The 22,113-nt window shown below is 51.9% G+C and overlaps 1 protein-coding gene across 3 annotated transcripts in view; it reads right to left on the bottom strand.

The window, feature by feature from the left end:
- Positions 1–13,765: 13,765 nt before the first annotated feature.
- The window catches only part of PREX1 (phosphatidylinositol-3,4,5-trisphosphate dependent Rac exchange factor 1), a 201,649-nt gene continuing 193,301 nt past the window's right edge, over positions 13,766–22,113 (bottom strand). For all 3 annotated transcript variants that reach the window (XM_012537823.3, XM_049699089.1, XM_033411142.1), the window contains 7 exons: positions 21,610–21,753; positions 21,403–21,517; positions 19,896–19,962; positions 18,392–18,564; positions 17,853–17,955; positions 17,544–17,611; positions 13,766–15,481 (listed from right to left, as the gene is read on the bottom strand). In XM_012537823.3, the coding sequence (XP_012393277.1) occupies positions 15,439–15,481; positions 17,544–17,611; positions 17,853–17,955; positions 18,392–18,564; positions 19,896–19,962; positions 21,403–21,517; positions 21,610–21,753 (713 nt within the window). In that variant the 3' untranslated portion in view covers positions 13,766–15,438. The remainder of the gene's footprint in view (positions 15,482–17,543; positions 17,612–17,852; positions 17,956–18,391; positions 18,565–19,895; positions 19,963–21,402; positions 21,518–21,609; positions 21,754–22,113) is intronic.

The raw sequence follows: 22,113 nt of genomic DNA, 5'->3' as shown, positions 1-22,113 counted from the left end.
TGTGTGTTCTACACCCTCTGCCACATCCAACCCTGAGGGTGCCCACCAGGAGCAGCACAGGCTTGAATCTTGCAGCTCCTGGCGACTGGACGGAGGTGACCCCCGTGGGCAGGGGGCAGCGTGGTCAGCACAGCCCTTCACCCACTCTGCATTCAGCCAGGCGGTGCTCCTCCACAATCTCCACGCCTCCTGGTCTGGAACGGACCCCTCCTTGGAGCTAACCTCATTGATTCCTCCTAATTAGCTCCTCCAAGGGAATCGTGGGTTATTTTGGGAGCAGCGACCTCACAATGTTTCCCTGGAGCACTCAGCTGGAAAATGCAGATAGACACACGTCTTTGTCAAATAAATGAATGCAGGTCGTCCCCAGGGCCCAAGCCTATCCCAGGCCCTGGGCTTCACTTTCACAAAAGGCGTGAACCTTAGACTTTTGGAGTTGCCTCCAAATGAGGCTGCGTCCTGAGTCAAAGAGAAACAAACTGTGGGCTGTGTGGCCGAGTAACCATCGCAGCAACCTGGGCGGTTCCCGTGACCCAGCGCTGCTGAGGCTCTACCTGTGCTCACTCAGCCAAGCCCCAAACCAGCCCCGTGAGGAACATGCTGCTGAGCCCATGCTACAGATGCGGAGACTGAGGCACAGGAAGTCACGTCACTCACCCAGGAATTTGAACCCAGGAAGTCCAGCCGCAGAGCTCAAGCGCTAAATCACCTACGTCTTCACCCGTCTCTCCGTCTTCACCTGTCCCTCCATCCCCGTCCTCATGCCTGAGCGCACCTGGAATTGGTGTGGTTGTTTTTAATCAATGTAGTTCTTACTCTGTGAATAGCACCGTGAAATGTGTTCATTTGTCCATCTCAACCTTTCAGACAGCCCATGGTTTTCACAGCCCTGTTTTGCCATTTCTTCATTTTCTATATACCAGGAGGCCCCCAGGAGAGACGCACCCTGAGGCTCCCATCTCTGATGGACCCTGCGCTCAGCAGCAGCATCTCTCATTCCACGAGTGGCGGGCAGGCCTGGGGATTGGGAGCAAGATGCTGGGACCAGACACCATGCTCTCAAACTTCGGCTCTGATGCTCCGGGACCTTGTGAGGCTGAGCGAACCCTCCGGCCCCCCACCTCCTCCATCACCTCCGCCTGCACAACAGGAAGCTGGTGATCACAGTGCCCCTTCCTTGGGAGGAATCAAGGAAATGGCATGCACATGTGAACACCAAGCCCAGCGCACAGTAGGTGTTCAAATAACACTGCACATGACATCGACTCTCCGGTCCCAGACAGGCACGGGGATCCCACTCCTTTATTAATCGGGAGGAGAGAGGCTAGATTTCCTCTGATGCCCAGCAGGCAGGGTCAGACATTCTGGGCCGCTGCCACTGGGTCGGACCCAGTTGGAACAGAGAAGCGGTTCGTGGGTGAGGGAGGCACCGTGGCCTGGGCCCGTTTTTACAGCTGAGGCTCTGCACACAGGACCCTGGTCTGGCTGGGCCCTGCCAGGACACAGACTTGGCAGCCCTTCCCACAGCCCCCCAGGTGACAGCAGCCAGGACCCCCGCCAGCTCCCTGACAGCGGGTGGCATGATGGATGGAGGGGCAGCCCTGCCACCCGCACCTGAGCTCCCCCACCCCCGGCTCCAGGCGGGCTGGTCCCCAGGAGCCTGTAGCTCCATCGTCCTCGGGTGTCAGCCACACACCATGGAAACAAGTCCCACCTGCCACGGTCACCCCGCGTTCTTCTCCTAAGGGCTGTTTGGGCCAAAAGCCAAGAAAGAGAGCGGCAAGTCTGTGCAGGCCCCCAGGGCTGGCCCTCCTCCAGCCTGTTGGCCTGCAGTGCTCCTGTCCCTGGAACAGCCCATCCCCCCCCCGTCATGGTGTCTGAAAGACCCCCACTTGCCACTCCCACAGTCAAGGGGGGCTCTGGTGAAGCACAGATAGGGAACTGGGGGCAGCTCCCCATTGCCCATGGGCCCCCGTGCACTGTGATGTCCATGTCCCTCAGCAGGGCCAGAGCGAGGGGGACAGAGGATGCATAGGCTTTGATTGGAGAGAGGGTGACGTGGCCAAAAGGATCTGGAAAGATCTGGAGGCCAAACCCAGGTCAGCAGGGATGGACCCCATGGTGGGGATTCTGGGGCAGCTCTGTCCTGGGAACCTGGGCCTGGAAACTGCTGGACGGCAAACAGCAGGGAGGACAGGGCAGGGCCCTCCCCACACGCTGGGCAGAGGCTGAGGTCTGCCCAGGAGGGGACTGACTTGTGGGACCAGGCCCCTCACTGGGGCCCCTCGGGGCTTCTGGGCAGGAAGGCAGAAGGGCCGACCACTGCCGCAGGGATTCAGGGAGCAGAGCCTCCGACCTCCCCAACCCTTTCACCCCAGGACCTACCCCTAGGCCACACCCCAACTGGAACCCTGGGCTCAAATTCCAGCCACTGTCCCTGTGAGAGGATTTTAGCGGCAATAACAGGAGATCAAACTGGTGAAGGTGCTGACACTTCCTCACCTCCGTCAAGGAGAATCTGGAACAGGAGGGCCACGGCTGGCAGGAGCTCTGCTGAGTCATCAGGGTCCCTGCCCAGGCTCCCCATTCAGCTCGGGGGAGGGAGCTGAGGGGATTCCTGGGGAAGAGTATTCCCAGCACAGGGAGCAGCTTATGCAAAGGCCCTGAGACAGCTGCCTGGTGATTTCAGTGAGGCCAGAGTGGCTGCAACAGAGCGAGTGAGGGGGAGAGAAGCAGGGCAGGAGGTCAGGGAGGGGGTGGGACAGGGGTCGAGTGGGGTCTTGTAGGGGATGGGGGGTTGGGCTCTCACTCAGAGTGAGATGGGAAGTCCCTGGAGGGTCTGAGTGAGGAGGGACATGGCCTGACTTAGATTAGACAGGATCCCTCTGGCTGCAGTGGGGGTGATGGGTGAGCGTGGCAGCAGGGATGCCAGTGAGGAGACTGGAATATTCTAGGCAAAAATGATAGTTTAGATCAGAGTGGTAGCAGTAGATGTGCACAGAAGTACCAAGTGTCCAAAATCCAAAGCAGAAAGGCACGGGGCACAGAGATAAAAGAAATGTTCCTCACGAGCCGTCCCTTTCCAGGGAGAAAAGACCTTCCCAGACTCCCCCAGAGCACAATGCTTACATCTCATTGGTCAGACGTGGATTAACATCCACCAATCCCAGCAAAGGGGTGGGATCCTATAATTGGCTTGTATCCTCATGCAAGACCACCTTCATAATTTGTGGAGTCCAATGCAAAATAAAAATGTAGAGCCCCTGGGACTTCCCTGGTGGCACAGTGGTTAAGAATCCACCTGCCAATGCAGGGGACACTGGTTCGATCCCCGGTCCAGGAAGATCCCACATGCTGCGGAGCAACTAAGCCCATGCACCACAACTACTGAGCCTGCGCTCTAGAGCTCGCGAGCCACAACTACTGAGCCCGAATGCCACAACTACTGAAGCCTACATGCCTAGAGCCCGTGCTCCGCAACGAGAAGCCACTGCAATGAGAAGCCCGCGCACCGCAACGAAGAGTAGCCCCCGCTCGCCGCAACTAGAGAAAGCCCGCACACAGCAACAAAGACCCAACGCGGCCAAAAAATTAATTAATTAATTTAAAAAACGTAGAGCCGCTTCTTCAAAAATTATTACGAATTTGAAGACTGTGACAGCAGAGCCTTAAGCCAATCACAGGCTCTTCTAAGCACAGATCCCTGTGGAACTGCCTAGGTCACACACCAGTGAAGGCAGCCCTGACCCCATGATTCACCCCCTGGGCTGAGCATGGGCGCCCCCCCCACCCCGCCCCGAGACAGACTGCAGGAGGGAGGGCAGTGGGGAGGTGGCGCCCGTGTTGGCTGCAGCCTCAGCAGCGTGAGATCCGGGTACATGAGTTACTGTGCCCGGCTTTGCTGGTCCCTATAATGGGGTAATAGCCCAGGGTGCTGCTGGGAAGATGTGAGCGACACATATCAAGTGTTTAGAACAGTGTCACTTATTATTTTCGTTACTTCTAGGGACGAGGTCTGCCTCGTTCCCAGCCTATTGGTGTCACTCAGTTGTAACCCCAGGACTCCAGGAGAATTTCTCTTCCCCACCCCACCACCAGCCTGAGTGCCTGCAACTTCCCAATCAGTCACGTACGTCATCTCCAGAAGAGCCTTGAAGTCCCTGCTTTGAAGTTCATCAGAGAGGTGGCCGCAGAGAATAGACAGATATATAATTATATGTCACCATAATGATACATATTTCATAAAACACAATAGGAAAAGCATAACATTTTATGGAAATAAAATGTTATAATACCACTTTCACCCTGGAGAGTATTCTCGGCTTACTTTGTTTGTTTGTTTTTTTGCAGTACGCGGGCCTCTCACTGCTGTGGCCTCGCCCGTTGCGGAGCACAGGCTCCGGAAGCGCAGGCTCAGCGGCCATGGCTCACGGGCCCAGCCGCTCTGCGGCATGTGGGATCTTCCCGGACCGGGGCACGAACCCGTGTCCCCTGCATCGGCAGGCGGACTCTCAACCTCTGCGCCAACCAGGGAAGCCCTCGGCTTACTTTTGAAAGCGCTCAAATGGACAGGCCTGGTAGGCGGGGAGCTATGATTGCTCTGTTTTCATATGAGAAAACTGCTTGTCCTTTGCTCAAAACCCCCCATGCCTTCCCAATTCTAGACGTTAACTCCAAAACCACCAGCCACCTATGTGCCCTGGTCCCTGCCTGCTCTGTCATATCCTCCTCACCAGCCCCCCTGCTCCAGTGGCTTTCTCACTCCTCCTCCAACTCACCAGGAGAATTCCCACCTCCGGGCCTTTACACCTGCTGTTTCTTCTGCCTGGAACAAGCTTTCTGCTCCTTACGTCTCCATTCATGGGTCTGCCCCAGAGAGGCCTTCCCTGACCATCTATTAAAATAGCTCCCACATCTGCCCGTCCTTCCTCTTGCCTGATTTACCTTATTGGCATTTATGCCATCTGACGTATTACACACCCATGTGCCCATGGGCTTTTTTGTCTGTCTCCTTCCAGCAGAAAATAAACTCCACAAACTCTTCACTGATGTGACTGTGGGCCTAGAACAGTGCCTGGCACTCAGTAGGCCCTCAATAAATATTTTTTAATGATGCCGATGAGGGTAAGAGGTGAGCCCAAATGAGCTGCTGTACCAGACCTAGAATGACGTACAGGCAAACCTCGGAGATACTGTGGGTTGGGTTCCAGACCGTCGCAATAATGTGAGTCACGTGAATTTTTGGTTTCCCAGTGTATATAACAGTTGTATTTACCCTATATTGCAGTCTATTAAGTGTACAATAGCATTATGTCTAAAAAAAAAACAATGCATGGGCCTTAATTTAAAAATACTATATTGATAAAAAGTGCTAACCATCATCTGACAATGCAGGGTTGCCACAAACCTTCCATTTGTAAAAAACACAGTATCTGAGAAGTGCAATAAAGCAAAGCTCGATAAAATGAAGCAAGCCTGTATGGTTTCTGCAAACACATTCCGGACACAGTGGGTGTCCTCAGCCCACAGTGGGTGTCCTCAGCCCAAGTGGCTTTGCATCATCAGCTGTGCCCTCCTGCCAAATTAGACCCAGCACTCAGTGACTCAGACCCAGCTTGATGGAGGAATATTCTCGTGGGGACTCTCAGCTCCATCTTGCTCTCCTGCAAGGGCCTTGAGGCCCTGGTCAGGGTGGCAGCTCAGCTGTCAATTACCAGTGAGGGAAACAGAGCAGAAAGACTTCAAGGAAGGTGGGTGAGGGCCCGAACTGTTGCAGCCAGTAGAGACATAATCATGGACTTTCCAAAACCTGAAGATAAAACTAGCACCAACACCTCTCGTGGGTGGGGCGGGGGGTGGCAGTATATTGGTCGGAATCCTCCCTCATGCACTGATTCACTCCACCAAAGTCAGCAGGGATTGACTGAGCCCCTGCTATGCGCCAGCTGCTGTGCTAGGAGCTGCGATATGGCTGGGAGCAAGGCAGGCTGGGTCCCTGCCCTGACGGAACCTGCAGTCTGGTTGGAATAGACGGACAATACATGGGGTTAAAAATACAAAAGTAAACTAAAGACTGGGATCTGTGCCATGGCAGAAGGAAACAGCATGCTGTGTTAGGGAGTCAATAAGTGATGCTATTTTTACTCAGTAAGGAAGGCTTCTCAGAGGAGGTGGTTCCAACTGAGACCTGAATTGCAGGAAGGAGGCAGCCACGGGAGAGTCAGGTGGGAAGAGGGTTCCAGACAGAAAATACAGCAAGGGCAAAACTCCTGCGGTGGAACAAGTAACGAGACCAGAGAGCTTGAGGAACAGAAACAAGGCCCTGGCAGATAACAGCCAGACCAGTGAGGCAGCGAGGCAGAGGGTAAGGGGTAAGACTGGGAAGTCAGCGCTGCCTGCTGGCTGTTCGGCGGGCCCAGGAGGCCTTGGTGGTGTTGAAACAGCTGGGGCATTGGAGTCAGTCACTCTTGGTTCAAACCCCAAGGCTACATGACTTCAAGCAGGTCACTTACACTCTTGGTCTCTGTTTTCTCATCTGTAAAATGGGACTAATAATTGTCTTCTTCTCACAGTCACCATGAGAACTGGTGAGGTTTAGTGATCAGAATCCTTGTCCGTGGCGCTGAGCTGTTCTCCCAGCCATGGCCACTCATTCACTGATTCATTCCCCTAAGGCCAACATGTACTGCTTGAGCACCTACAACAAGTACTGACCGGGCACTGTGCTAACACGCCCAGCACAGCAGCAGGTTCACAACAGGTGCTCACGGCACAGCTGCTGTCAGTGTCTGTGCCCCTTCCCACTCTGCCAGGCCTCAGCTCAAGTGGGTTTCCTCTCCCTCCGCCCTGGTGACAGGCACATCGTTTGGGACACCTGGTGGGGGCAGCCCAGAGCCCGCATGGCTCTCTTGATATGATTGAAATCATATCAAGCATCTTTTCCGACCACAACTCTATGAGATTAGAAATAAATTACAGGGAGAAAAACATAAAACACAGAAACACATGGAGGCTAAACGATATGTTACTAAATAACCAAGAGACCACTGAAGAAATCTAAGAGGAAATCAAAAAATACCTAGAGACAAATGACAATGAAAGCACGACGATCCAAAACCTATGGGATGCAGCAGAAGTAGTTCTAAGAGGGAATTTTATAGCAATACAATCCTACCTCAATAAACAACAAACATCTCAAATGAACAATCTAACCTTACACCTAAAGGAACTAGAGAAAGGAGAACAAACATAACCCAAAGTTAGTAGAAGGAAAGAAACCATAAAGATCAGAGCAGAAATAAATGAAATAGAAGCAAAGAAAACAGTAACAAAGATCAATAAAACTAAAAGCTGGTTCTTTGAGAAGATAAACAAAATTGATAAACCTTTAGCCAGACTCATCAAGAAAAAGAAGGAAAGGACTCAAATCAATAAAATTAGAAATGAAAACGGAGAAGCTACAATGGACACCGCAGAAATACAAAGCATCCTAAGAGACTACTACAAGCAACTCTATGTCATTAAATGGACAACCTGGAAGAAATGGACAAATTCTTAGATAGGTACAACCTTGCAAGACTGAACCAAGAAGAAATAGAAAACATGAACAGACCAATCACAAGTAATGAAATTGAAACTGTGATTAAAACTCTTCCAACAAACAAAAGTCCAGGACAGATGGCTTCACAGGTGAATTCTATCAAACACTTAGAGAAGAGCTAACACCTATCCTTCTCAAACTCTTCCAAAAAATTGCAGAGGAGGGAACACTCCAAAAGTCATTCTACGAGGCCACCAGCACCCTGATACCAAAACCAGACAAAGATACTACAAAAAAAGAAAATTACAGACCAATATCACTGATGAAGATAGATGCAAAAATCCTCAACAGAATACTAGCAAACAGAATCCAACAACACATTAAAAGGATCATACACCATAATCAAGTGGGATTTATCCCAGGGATGCAAGGATTCTTCAATATATGCAAATCAATCAATGTGATACACCATATTAACAAACTGAAGAAGAAAAACCATATGATCATCTCAATAGATGCAGAAAAAGCTTTTGACAAAATTCAACACCCATTTATGATAAAAAAAAAAACTCCAGAAAATGGGTGTAGAGGGAACCTACCTTAACATAAGAAAGGTCATATATGACAAACCCACAGCAACCATCATTCTCAATGGTGAAAAACTGAAAGCATTTCCTCTAAGATCAGGAACAAGACAAGGATGTCCACTCTCACCACTATTACTCAACATAGTTTTGGAAGTCCTAGCCATGGCAATCAGAGAAGAAAAAGAAATAAAAGGAATACAAATTGGAAAAGAAGAAGTAAAACTGTCACTGTTTGCAGATGACATGATACTATACATAGAGAATCCTAAAGATGCCACCAGAAAACTACTAGAGCTAATCAATGAATGTGGTAAAGTTGCAGGATACAAAATTAATGCACAGAAATCTTTTGCATTCCTATACACTAACAACAAAAGATCAGAAAGAGAAATTAAGGAAACAATCCCATTCACCACTACAACAAAAGGAATAAAATACCTAGGAATAAACCTACCTAAGGAGGTAAAAGACCTGTACTCAGAAAACTATAAGACAATGCTGAAAGAAATCAAAGATGACACAAACAGATGGAGAGATATACCATGCTCTTGACCTGGAAGAATAAATATTGTGAAAATGACTATACTACCCAAAGCAATCTATAGATTCAATGCAATCCCTATCAAACTACCAACGGCATTTTTTACAGAACTAGAACAAAAAATCTTAAAATTTGTATGGAGACACAAAAGACTCCGAATAGCCAAAGCAATCTTGAGGGAAAAAAAGAGAGCTAGACTAATCAGACTCTCTGACTTCAGACTACACTACAAAGCTACAGTAATCAAGACAATATGGTACAGGCACAAAAACAGAAATATAGATCAAAGGAACGGGATAGAAAGCCCAGAGGCAAACCCACGCACCTAGGGTCAACTAATCTATGACAATGGAGGCAAGGATATACAATGGAGAAAAGACAGTCTCTTCAATAAGTGGTGCTGGAAAACTGGACAGCTACATGTAAAAGAATGAAATTAGAACACCCCCTAACATCACACACAAAAATAATAAAACTCTTGGAGGAGAACATAAGAAGAACACTCTTTGACATAAATCACAGCAAAATCTTTTTTGGAAATAAAAGGAAAAATAAATAAATTGGATCTAATGAAACTTAAACGCTTTTGCACAGCAAAGGAAACTATAAACAAGACGAAAAGACAACCCTCAGAATGGGAGAAAATATTTGCAAATGAATCAACGGACAAAGAATCTCCAAAATATATAAACAGCTCATGCAGTTCAATATTAAAAAAAAAACAACCCAATCCAAAAATGGGCAGAAGACCTAAATAGACATTTCTCCAAAGACATACAGATGGCCAAGAAGCACATGAAAAGCTGCTCAACGTCACTAATTATTAGAGAAATGCAAATCAAAACTACAATGAGGTATCACCTCACACCAGTTAGAATGGGCATCATCAGAAAATCTATAAACAATAGATGCTTGAGAGGGTGTGAAGAAAAGGGAACCCTCTTGCACTGTTTGTGGGAATGTAAATTGATACAGCCACTATGGAGAACAGTATGGAGGTTCCTTAAAAAACTAAAAATAGAATCACCATATGATCCAGCAATCCCATTACTGGGCATATACCCAGAGAAAACCATAATTCAAAAAGACACATGCACTCCAGTGTTCATTGCAGCACTATTTACAATAGCCAGGTCATGGAAGCAACATAAATGCCCACTGACAGACAAATGGATAAAGAAGATGTGGTACATATATACAATGGAATATTACTCAGCCATAAAAAGGAAAGAAATTGGGTCATTTGTAGAGACATGGATGGAGCTAGAGACTGTCATACAGAGTGAAGTCAGTCAGAAAGAGAAAAACAAATATCACATATTAACGCATATATGTGGAAACTAGAAAAATGGTACAGATGAACCTGTTTGCAGGGCAGAAATAGAGACACAGATGTAGAGAACAAACGTAGGGACACCAAGGGGGGAAAGTGGGGGGGGGGGAGTGAGGTGGGATGAAGTGGGAGATTGGGATTGACATATTTACACTAATATGTATAAAACAGGTAACTAATAAGAACCTGCTGTATTAAAAAATACAATAAAATAAAATTCAAAAGAAAATACGTGAGATTCTGAACATTGCTGTTGGTCCTTCAGAGAAGACTAGGACAGGCTGGCTAGAAGACCAGAAGTCCTTTTTGAGGAATTGTATGTCCTCTCATCATAGGTGGGAGAACTGAGGCACAGAGAAGGACAGGGCCCTGCTCAAGGTCACATAGCTCATCAGGGGACTCTAACTTGGGCCCTGCTGTCCTCTCCTCCTCCCAACCCTCCAGGGATGTTACTAGTGCCCAGAGAGGGGCAGCTTTTTGGTAGGTTTTCTGATTCACCTCCCCTCAAAGCCCCAAAACCCTGGGGACTTAAAACCGAAGCCCCTGCAGTTGCCCTCAGAGGTTGGTCCAAAGCGCCACCTGGTGGTCAGCGATTCGAGGCAGGTCAGGGCTCACAGCAGTGGAGGGGTGGACATTAGTAACTGCAGGTTCCTGGTCACAGCCCTCATGAGCACTTCACTTTACAGTTTACAAGGGTCTTTCACATCCTTCTCATACATCCAGTTGCAAGGGAAGAAAGAAGGGAGAGAAGGAAAAGCACACAAGGGAAGAGAATATAAAAACAGAGAGCAGCTCACAGACATATGTTACAGGACAAAGGAAAAAAAAAACTAAAAAGTTAGGAAGGAAAGAAAATGGAGAGGAAAGAGATAAAAATAAGAAAGAGAAATTTAAAAAAATGTTTAATAGACAAAAATACCCATACCAAGTTAGGCCAAGCCCAGCCCATAAGGGCAGGGGCCGGTACCCATCATCTAAACAGTCCCAGCCCCTGCCTCCAGGCTGCCTCTATCCCAAATGTGGGCACCCAGGAACAAGTGCTTGGGTTGGAAGTCAGGTAGGCAGGACTCGGCTGGACTCAAACCCAGATAACCGCAATCTCTGGGCACTACACGGTCCCTAGCGCCATCTGCTGGAAAGATAGGGCATGGCATATATCCCCTGAAAGTTAAATTTGGGTGTGAGTCTCCATTTCTCAGAGAAGGAAACTGAGGCTCTAAGAGAGATGGTGACTTCCCGCAAGTACAGCAGCCTGCCAGGTCAGGGGGCAGGCGAGGGTATCTGACTTCAAAGGTCTCAGCCCAGGCCTTCCCAGTTGTCAACAATCCAGCCCAGTCCCGGAACAAAGCCAGGTGCAGAGCATGTGGTTGGAGGCATGTGCCTTGGCCGCACACAGCTGGGGTGTGGGTTCCTGGCTCTAACAGTTATGAGCCTTCTTTCTTTTATTTAGCCATGGTTCACGGATGCCTGGTACTGGGCCAGACACTGGGACACAGCAGACAGGACTGATGTGACTCCTTCTCTCAGGGTGCTTCACTGATGGAAGAGGAAGATGGTAAATATATAAACAGTTAAATTTAGATAAAATCACAAAGTGGCCAGAACACTCCATCCCACCTTTGGTTTCCTGAGTGGCCCCTAACACAACCTACACCAAAGGACATTATCCGAGTCAGCTCTGAGGCTCAAAGGGAGCAGAGAACCAGGGTTCGAGAGACTCATCAGCTGCGGGGATTCACCCACCTCTTGATGCTCCATTGGTCAGCACTGCAACTCCTGGTCACCAGCTCCTCTCTTAGCCAACATCACCATGGCAACTCCAGAGGTGAAGATCTGAATGGTCAAGAGGCCAGTGCTGGCAGGGCCATCCTGTAGCCGAGCAGGTAAGGTAAAGGAGTGTGTTGGGCCAGGTGGGGGATGGAAAGCCGGCACATTGCCCAAAGGCAGTGGCCACTCCTCAGCTCCAGTGGATATGTGACCAGGCAGGACACGTGGTACCACAAGGGCCACTGGGCCCAGAGCTTCTGAATTTTCAAGACAAACCCCAAATCAGAATCTGGAAGTAAAAGCTGCTGGTTCTTAAGTATGAGTGTCTAGTTCAAAATTATAAAAACACCGTATCGGAAAACAAAAACAAAACCCACGTCAATTTCCAAGTTTCAGTCCACTGGCTGCCAGTTTGAGACCTCTTGTCTCTTACAAAACACCCCCCTGCTGTAAGCAGCCCTTCATACTCCACTTTGTACTGAGAAAGGCCTTGCAGAGAAAGAAACAGCCCTGGGCTTCCACCCTGTTTGCTGATGCAGCTCTGTTGTCTAAGAAGGAATGTGACTAGCTCAAGGCCTCAGAGACCCCACTTCTCAGCTCCTAAACCAAAGCTGCCCCTGTCCATCACCGCAGGAGAACTCACTTTTCTCATTGCAGGCCCTCAGGGTGCAGAACAGGCAGACATTCCTGCTTCCTGTAAAAGTATCTGCCTGGAGGAAGGCATCAAATCCTCCCTGTTTGACCCCCAAATACAGATCGAGCTGATGGCTGTCCCCTTAGAGTGATTTTCCCTGTATCCAAACACTGGCTTCAGACAATCCAAAAAATCAGTCCATCACTGTGCCCGAAATCCCACCAGGATTCACTCTCGTCGATTATAGTGTTGAGTCTTTTGAAACCTGTAATTGAAAGACACAAGGCTCTCTCTCTGGGAGGATCCCAGTCTGGGCCTGGAGAGAACGAGCTCTGGGACAGGTAGTTTAGAAGGAAAAGAGATTAAAAGAGAAGGGGCTCTCTTCCAAAATGTCAGGACTTAGGGGAGTCCCAAGTGTGGCCATGATAGTGGGGGGCCTTCAAGAGGAAGGCACCCGAAAGAAGCCTTTCATAGAGGTCAGTGTTTTCCAAAGCATGGGAAAGGAGGGAAAGAAACGAAGGAGGGAAGAGGTCGGGATGAAGGAGTGGGGAGGAAAGGAGGGAGGGAGACGGAGAAAGGCATGGGGCAGGCCTGGCAAAACAGGTCTGCAGGCCAATTCGGCCCGGCAATGAGATTTCTCTGACTCGGCAGATGGACTCAGGCAGCTTCATAAACATGGCTCGGGCTTGGGCCGGTGATAAGGCGCTCTCAGCATGGGACCGAGATCGCAGGTCCCGGTGTGCAGGAACAGCATCTGTGCTGGCGTCTGTTCTGATTGGTCCGTTTGCGGCCAGCGTGGATTCTGATTCGCCAGGAACCAGCCCAACCTCGTGTTGAGTACTTGGAACTCCACTCCAGCGGATTCCAGACCAAACGGGCCTTGCAAATTGGGGCGGAGGATGGCGCGTCCCTCAGACCCACCCTAATCCGCAGACACATGTGAGACAGAGAGTCCTAGCATGACATCAGAAGGAGGCGAGGGAATGCCCGGAAGAACAGTCACATTTTTCCACCATCACAGTGAAATAGGAACTGAGAATCCAAAATAAAGGTGAAATACATATAAAGACGGTAATTTTCCTGGCACACCTGAATGGCAGAGCCGCGGTGCAATCTCGGGTATTCCTCGCCTGTCCCCTGCGAGGGAATATATATACTCTGCCATTTTAGAGAAGGAAACTGAGGTTCAGAGTGGTAACTCACTGAGCAGGGATCGCTGCCTCAAGGGCCCTGACGGTATCGAAGCGATCGTCCTCCGTCCCATCTTCAAAGCCGTTGCTCACTCCGCCTGTGACGCTGGCCGGCCTAGCCACGTCCACGCCACCAGGGTTGGCCCCAAAGGAACTCGCCACAGATCAGGATCTTTGTATTATAAACCGACTTTTAATAATAATAATAAAAAATCTATCATGAATTGAATGAGAAGATCTGTACATTTCAAAGTAAACCAGTGCACGATGCCCTTGCCCTCGGGGGCCCCTCTCCATTTCTGCCATGGGGTCCTCGTTTGTATCTGTGCCGTCTCTGTCCTGCAACAAGCCCATCTCTTGCAATCTGGTGCAGGGTGGCAAGAGAGGGAAGGCGGCCCCTGGGGGTGCACGGGGCCAAGATGGGTGATGGGTCTTCAAGCCTCCAGGGCAGCGGGAAACCCACACCTGATTTCACCCATCAGCCAAGGCTGTAAAGACTCCTCCCTTCTGTCCCAGCTGTGACATTTCCCTGCTGGCAACAGAACCTAGAGGGGACAAACTGCTGGGGGGGGGGGGCAGAGGGGGGATTCTGTGTGGGTCCTTGTGCCCAGGCGGGCAGGGTAGCTTCCTGTCTCTCTAGCTGGCTGAGAAGTCCCAAATGCCCTGCTCTGAGTTAACATCAAAAAATAAATTACAGAAGGTACCACTCAGTGTTTCCTGGCAGCCCTTCTACCTGCAGAGGACAGACACCAGGGTGGGGCTGCCTCTCCAATGGATGGTTCAACCCCCTCCAGCCCCCAGGCCTGGCCCAGCCACCTCTCAAACCCTTGTAGCCAGTTGTTCAAAGAACAAAGTAATTCACCCTGATACAGACCAACTGCTGGAGAACCGAGGGTGGGTGGGAAAAGGAACCCTAGTCGATACCTGTAAGCCGTATCTTAAGACCCTAATATTAAAAAGATGAAATACTGACATCTTTTGAATTTTCAATAATTTAGTTTTTCTTTTTTTTTTTTTAGTAGAACTGGGAAAAGTTGTCAATACTACCTTATGCTGGTCCCCTGTTAGACAATATAGCTTTCTTTGAAATTTAAAATGTCAAATATATAATCACGCAACCTGGGGGAAAAAAAATCTCAGCGATACCAATGACAACATAAAAACCTCAAAATAAATCATAGAGAGTTCACGCCGTATAAATAAAGTCAGAGCAGATCTCGTGCCCAGGGCTGATGGCTCGAGTTCCAATGGCGCTGATGGCGGAAGCCGGTGCGGCTTCCGACCGTCCTCTTGGTAACAGGCGCTGTGCCCTGTCCCTCTGTCTTTACGGCAGAGGCCCAGCTTCTCCGAGTCCATCGGGCAGATTAGTACAGGGTTAGGGGGGAATCTGGAAGCTAAGGTGAGGAAGAAGAGCAGACACATGTGGTCGCCTGGAATGTGGACGTAGAAGGAAACCAGAGGTTTCCAAAGTGCAGGTTGAGCCATCCCGAGGGAGCTGGGGCCGCGGGCCTCCAGCTGCAGTGCCTGTGACTTCTCCCCTGTGTTCTGGGGACCTGCAGGCCGGAGCCCAGGCCCTGGCTGCACCCATCAGTTCTGTGGGTCCCCAGCACCCCTCGGGCTTCTGGCAGAAGTGTGAAGAACATGCCAGCCCAGGGCTGATCCACCATCTCATCCAGGAGTGGGGGCACTGCTTCTCCTCCCAGGAGGTGATGGAGGAGGCCGGACAGATCTTCAAGCAGGCAGGAGAGGAGGTCTCGGGCCAGCTCTGGAGAAGGCCACACGGCCCCCTGTGTCCTCCCAAATCCCAGCTCCAGAGGACGCAGCCAAGTACCAGGCACCTCAGTGTCTAGAGGTCTCCGTCCACCGGCGGCTGGCAGAGGCGGTAGAGCCTGGTGGATGGAGGTGAAGAGGATGAGGACAAGCCAGGCAGGCCAAGGCCTATTATTATTATTGCAACATGTGATCTATGTGAGCGTGTAATCCATGCCCAGAAAACAAAACTCAACAGGTGTAAAAAGATGCAGAGTGAAAAACTGATGCCACCCACTTTCCCCTAGTGGTACAGTCCCCACCCCACAGGAGCCTTGCTCCCTCCAGACTGGCAAGGGGTTTACAAAAACAGACACATATATGCGCGCTTGTTTATGTTAAGATCCTTGTGTGGGTGGGTGTGCATTTTTCCACGCTAATGGTGGCAAAGTAGAGCCAGCACTCTGCCACTGGAGTCTTTTACTTAATATATCTTGGGGGCCTCTCCCTGCAGCACGTGGGGAGCTACCTTGGTTTTCTTTCTGCATTGGGAGGATTCTGAGCTCTACCCTCAAGTAAGACGGAGCCACTAATGGGTTTCAAGCAGGGGAGACGGTAGATCTGCTGTGGGGAGAATGATGGCAGGGGGACCAGACAGGAGGCTGCTGTGGTGACACAGACAAGACAGGGAAGCAAGGTGGCACAGTGGTCAGGAGTGTGGCCTCTGGGCCTAGAATGGCTGGGTTCAGAAGCGCAACTCTGTGGTTCTGTGTGCTAGCTGTGTGACCTTGGACAAGATACTTAACCTCTTTGGGCCTCAGTGTCCCCACCTGCCAATGGGGGATAGTAATAGTACCTTGCTCACAGAGTTGTTGTTCGGAGAAAATAAGTTAATATAGGTAAAGATACTAGAATGGTGCCTGGAGAGGGGGAAGCGACATATAAAAGTATTTAAAAGTAATGAAGGGAGTGACCTCCCTGACAGTTCAGTGGTTAAGAGTGCATGCTTCCACTGCAAAGGGCATGGGTTTGGTCAGGGAACTAAGATCCCGCATGCCAAACGGTGAGGCCAAAAAATAAAAATTAGAAATAAAAAAGTAAAAGTAATGAGGGGAATTCCCTCGCAGTCCAGTGGTTAGGACTCCGCACTTCCACTGCTGAGGGCCCGGGTTCAATCCATGGCCGGGGAACTAAGATCCCACAAGCCATGCCACGTGGCCTAAAAATAATAATAATAATAATAACGAGGGCTAAGAGAGTGCATGCAAAAACTAGTGAAACATATATAAGATCTGTATGAGTTCTTGTATTGCTCCAACACCGTTTCCTGGTCTTGACAATGTCCTGTGGTTACATGAGACATTATTCTTGGCGGGGGGAGCTGAGTGAAGGACCACATGGAAACTCCCTGTACAATTTTTGCAACTTCCTGTGAGTCAAACTATTTCAAAATAGTCAGATAGTCAAACTATTTCAAAATTAAAAAGTTATTTAAAAATTGTGGGCCTGGGGTTTCCCTGGTGGTGCAGTGGTTGGGAGTCCACCTGCCGATGCAGGGGACATGGGTTCGTGCCCCGGTCCAGGAGGATCCCACGTGCCACGGAGCGGCTGGGCCCGTGAGCCATGGCCACTGAGCCTGCGCGTCCGGAGCCTGTGCTCCGCAATGGGAGAGGCCACAGCAGTGAGAGGCCCGCGTGCCGCAAAACAAAAACAAAAACAAAAACAAAAAAAAAAAAAAAAAATTGTGGGCCTATGTCAACAGCAAAGCAGGGCAGTGTGGATGGAGAGGGAGGACGCACAATAATGAGTTATTCCTGGGAAAGGGGGCTGCACACAGTACCACGAGAAGGTCTGACATCAATGTGGAGATGATGGGCCGTGAGGACAGGATGAGGTAGGTGGGCTGAGGGCTCTGAGGGCAGCAGGGTGACAGAGAAGGGCGGTGGGTGAGCCGGTGGGGGGCACACAAATTACTGCCCCATGGCTCACTGTGGGGGCCCTGCCTCACTTTCCCAGCCAAAGTGGGAGCTCTGGGAGGTAACAGACTGAGTCGTATTTGTTGTTTCCCAAATGGGGTCCCGTACATGAGAGGGGAAGCCCAATCTGAACACCAGCGGGTCTGTCTGGGGTGAAGCCCAGCCCAAGTCCTGGCCTTCACAGAAGGGAGGAGAGGAAAGGAGACGGGGAGGGACAGCCACTCACCGCGGTGCACCCTGGGGCATCTGGTCCTTGACTCGGAGGTTTTTGGCCAGAATCTCCACCCTGGGGCCCTGGGAAGAAAGCACGGTGAGGCCCTGGGCTGCCTCCGCACGGAGTCCAGGGCGCTCGAGGAAGCATGTGGGTGTGGGTGGGCATAACGGGAGCTGAAATCCTCAGCCCTCTAGATGGGGAGACGGGCAACAGCCCAGTCCCCAGACGCGCTGTGAGTCCACCTCTCCCTGTGTCCACCGGGCCCGGATCTGGGTGCCCTGCACGCAGCCTGGTGGGGCCCCGGGGGATGGGGCCCCTCACCTGCTTCCGCATGATGTCCGTGGCCTGCATGATGCACTTGGGCAGCAGCCCGTGGCTCCGCGCCAGGATGGCCGCCTGCTCCAGGGAGAGGCTCAGGGTGCTCCTGCGGGGGGGCGGCAACAGGGGCGGCAGGTGAGACGGGGGCGGCTGCCTGGCCCCCCACGGCCCCCAAGGCCCCAATCAGAGCAGCAGGGACAGAGGACAGAAGTGGGAAAGTGTCCAGATCTGCCCCAGCCAAGAGGCACGATCATTCCTGCTTATGTTGAACGGATGCTCCAGCAGAACCAGGCTGCAGAGACGCTCAGTCACACCAACCAGGGTGAGAGAAGCGGGAAGCTCAGCAGCCCTCCGAGGACCACCTCCTCCCGAGGTCCCATTTCACAGCAGACAAACTGAGGCTCGGTGGCGGGCGGGGGCAGCCACAGCCTCGTCTGGGCTCAACAGGCAGTGGCAGAATCGGGATTCAAACCTGGCCTTCGTCCTCCCGTCCCGGGCCCCCAAACTGCCCAGAGGCCCGCCCCCGCTCAGGGCCCGCACACCTCTGCATGCCCGTGCCGCACATGGTCATCTGGCAGGCCCCCAGGCGGTAGCAGAGCTCGGAGGAGATGGGGATGAGGCCGGCGCCCAAGCTCCCAGCGGCACCGGGCTTGTGGTAGACGAAGGACTTCATGAGGCGGCAGAGCTCGTCCAGGGCATTGATGGGGCGGATCAGCTGCGAGGCACACATACCCGGACGGTCGGAGGAGGCCCCCACCTGTCCTTCCTCGCCGTCATCACCTCCAATCCAGCTCCGTTACAGCAGCTGTCCTCTCGGCTTACCTCCTCTGCTCACGATATATTTCAGGCCTAACCCTCCCATCTAATTCTCTTCACCTGCCCAGGTGCGCCCACGACCAAGCCTCAGCGAATACCCACTCCTGTCCTCTCCAAATAGCAGCACCTCCCCAGGACCAGCCTTCCCTCCTGCTCTGCCCCACCTCCCCTTTCCTGCGTCGCCTGTGCAGGCACAGAACACTGGCCAGTGCTTCCTGTGTCGGCTCAAGACTCTGCCAGCCAGACTATTGTACAAACTCCCGAAGGGCTGTGCCCAGCCCTTCTCTCGGAGCCCAGCCTCGCGGTCCGAGGCCAGGAGCCCCAAAACCACTGTCAAAATCAAGGCCTGACAGGGACTTCCCTGGTGGTCCAGTGGTAAAGAATCTGCCTTCCAATGCAGGGAACGCGGGTTCGATCCCTGGTCGGGGAACTAAGATCCCACACACCGCAGGGCAACTCAGCCTGCGCGCCATGACTACTGAGCTCGCACGCCTCAACTGGAGCCCACGTGCCACAAACTACAGAGCCCACGTGCTCTGGAGCCCGCGCCACAATGAGAGAAGAGAAAACCCGCACGCCACAACTAGAGAGAAGCCCGCGCGCCACGACAAGCGCTGCAACGAAGATCCCGTGTGCCGCAGCGAAGACCCAATGCAGCCAAATTAATTAATTAATTAATTAAAAAAAAAGAAATCGAGGCCTGATAGAGAGCCTGGGCAGAGGGGGAAAGGCCTGCAGCATGCAGCAGTAGGCAGGGGGACACAGCCCCCTCAAGGCCGAGCGCAACACGCAGGAATGTGGCCCAGACAGCCAGGTATTCCCACTGCTAAAGATAAACTAGAAGCCTCCGTTTTGCGGGAAATCTTTTGACTTTTAAATGCTGGCAACAAATTGGAAACACACAAAAAGAGCACTGCATGGCCGCATCTGGTGTGAGGCTCCAGCCTCAGAGAGATGCTGCGATGAACAAGGGAGATGCAAGAGGCACAGGTGAGTGGGTGCCAGTGAGAATACATCATCTAAGGAGTTCTGAAGCAGGTGGGGAAGATGTCAGGATTTCTCGAATGAGGAAGGAGTTATCACAGAAGACTTCCTGGAGGAGGGACAGCAGAGGCCTCTGGGGCATCTCGGCCAGGATTCTGGCTGGGGTGTGACCCTGGGCCCTGTCTGACCACACGAACCCCCAGCCCTGCCCAAGCTCCACGGCAGGTGAGGGGAAGGAGAGCACACCTGGTCTATCTTCACCGCTGTGGTGCTGGCATCCGTGGGCAGGTTAGACCGTTCCAGGTAAAATGCCCTGAGAGAGAAAGACGGGGGTGAGGGTAGGGCCGCCACGCCCACCGTCCTCCCAGCCCCTGCCCCACTGCAGCCGCAGCCTCTTTGCCCTCCAACTACTGGAGGAAACAAATCATTAAGAGCGGCTGGCACAGCTCTCCACACCCACAGTCACCTGTTCCTCCAACAGCCCTGGGGGAAGCAGGAAGGGGCCTCCCGGGCACTCCTCAAATGCCACCTCCCCCCGACTGGCCGTCAGAATCAGCACCGACACCCCACTCTCTCTCCCATCCTGCTGTGTCTCCTCTGAGCACCCTCATCACTTGACACATCACACTGCTCTGTTTACTGGGTTATTGCTTATCTCCCCTTCTAGAACAGCGCTCGGCCAACTTTTTTGGTAAAGGGCCAAAGAGTAAATATTTTAGGCTGTGTAGACCAGTCTCTGTGAAGATGCGACTCAGCTCTGCTGTTGCAACACAAAAGCAGCCAGAGACGATACACACATGGATGAACGTGGCTGTGTGCTAATAAAACTTTATTGACAAAACAGGGGGTGGGCCAGACCACAGCAGCTCTAGAATCTACCCTCCATGAAGAACAGGCTTTGTTTGGTCACTGTTGACTCCTAAGTGAGCACCCAGAACAGAACCTGGCCTATGGAAGGCCTTGAGTGACAGGTGCTGAATGAAAGAAGAGATGAATGAATGATTACAGTGGCAATTTTTAAAATATTCAGCGAACGGCACAGAACAGATTGATGGCGTCGAATGATCCAGAGAGATGCCAGTTATAATAATACAGGAAGATGTTTTCCCTGAACAGACATATGAAAGCATCATTCTCCCACTTCCAAATAGTAAAGCCCTTACCACACCCTGAAACCCCAGTCTCCTAATTCTCAGCCCACCTTCCTCGTGGAGGGAGATGGTGAGGCAGAAGTAGGAACGGGCTGGGATGGGGGCAGTAGTAGTGGGAGCTGCCTCCTTGGGCGCCAGGCTTCCTCCTGGCGGATGTGACCCCTACTCTTTCTTCTCTCTGGGGGTCTCCCCTGAGCAGGGCCGAGGCTCTGGCGTCATGTCCCTCACTCACAGGCTCAAGAATCCCAGGGTCCCTGTCCCAGCTCCCACCCCCATGCAGAATGAAACAGGCATCTCCCCCCAGATGGAAGGACCTGCTTTGGAGCCAAGCAGACCCAGTCTAGCTGCGTGACTTGGGCAAGCTGGGTGTGCTCTCTGGACATCAGTTTCCTCATCTTCAAAGTGGGTTAGAATGGCTGCCAGTGACTGCTGTGAGAATCTGATGAGCTCGTGTAGGCAGAGGGCCTGGCGCACAGTAGATGCTCAAGAAAGGGCATTGCCCGCCCCCGCATTGGGGGCCCGTCCGGTGCCTTACACGCTAACGCTCACTCCCCGTGACAGTGTTCAGAATCCCGCCCCCATCATGTAGCCCATGCAGATACCTGAGTTTGCGGTAATACTGCTGAACCTTCTCCAGGGACTGGGCATTGATCTCCTGCTGCAAATCTTCCACCGTCTGGCTGCCTGGAGGAGGCGGCACCTCCATGTTCTCCAGAGCTGTGAAGGACGAAGAGCGAGGGCAGGTGCTTGGCTCCCGGTGTGCACGGCCATCCCCAGTGGGCCCCACTCAGCCCGTCCCCGCGGCTCACCTTTCGTGAAGAGCACGGTGTGCAGCCTTAGACTGGCCCCGCTCTCCAGGCGGGAGGGCAGCTTGGAGAAGTGATAGCTATCCAGGTAGAAGATGACCTTCAGTGCCTGCCGGCTGCCCTCGATGTGGTAGAAGACGTTGGTGTCTGGTGGGGGACGTGGTGGGGCAGAGGGCTCACCGTCAAGGCCGGAGGGACCCCGCCCCACCTCTGCGAGGGCAGCTACAGACCTCCTTCAGATCGCCACTGTGATGTCCCAGGACCTCCCTGTCTGCCCACCCCAGAGCCGCGGCTTCAGACCTTCCTGCCCTCCCACAGTCTCGGGGCACCTCAGATAGCCCCGTCCCCCTACTACTCAGAGGAGCAACCTCTGACCTCCCTTTTCACCTCCCTTGACAGGTCCCAGTTTCTACTGCTTAATTCTTACACCTGACATTGATTCTGCCCAGCTGCGGAGTCATCCCTGTTTATCTTCAGAGCCTCACCAATGCTCCTTCTACCCCTCAC

The sequence above is a fragment of the Orcinus orca genome, chromosome 16 (genome assembly GCF_937001465.1).
Source record: "Orcinus orca chromosome 16, mOrcOrc1.1, whole genome shotgun sequence".
In the NCBI taxonomy this organism is placed as follows: Eukaryota; Metazoa; Chordata; class Mammalia; order Artiodactyla; family Delphinidae; genus Orcinus; species Orcinus orca.
The sequence above is the reverse complement of the archived record's forward strand: the minus strand, read 5'-3'. Positions and strand labels throughout refer to the sequence as shown.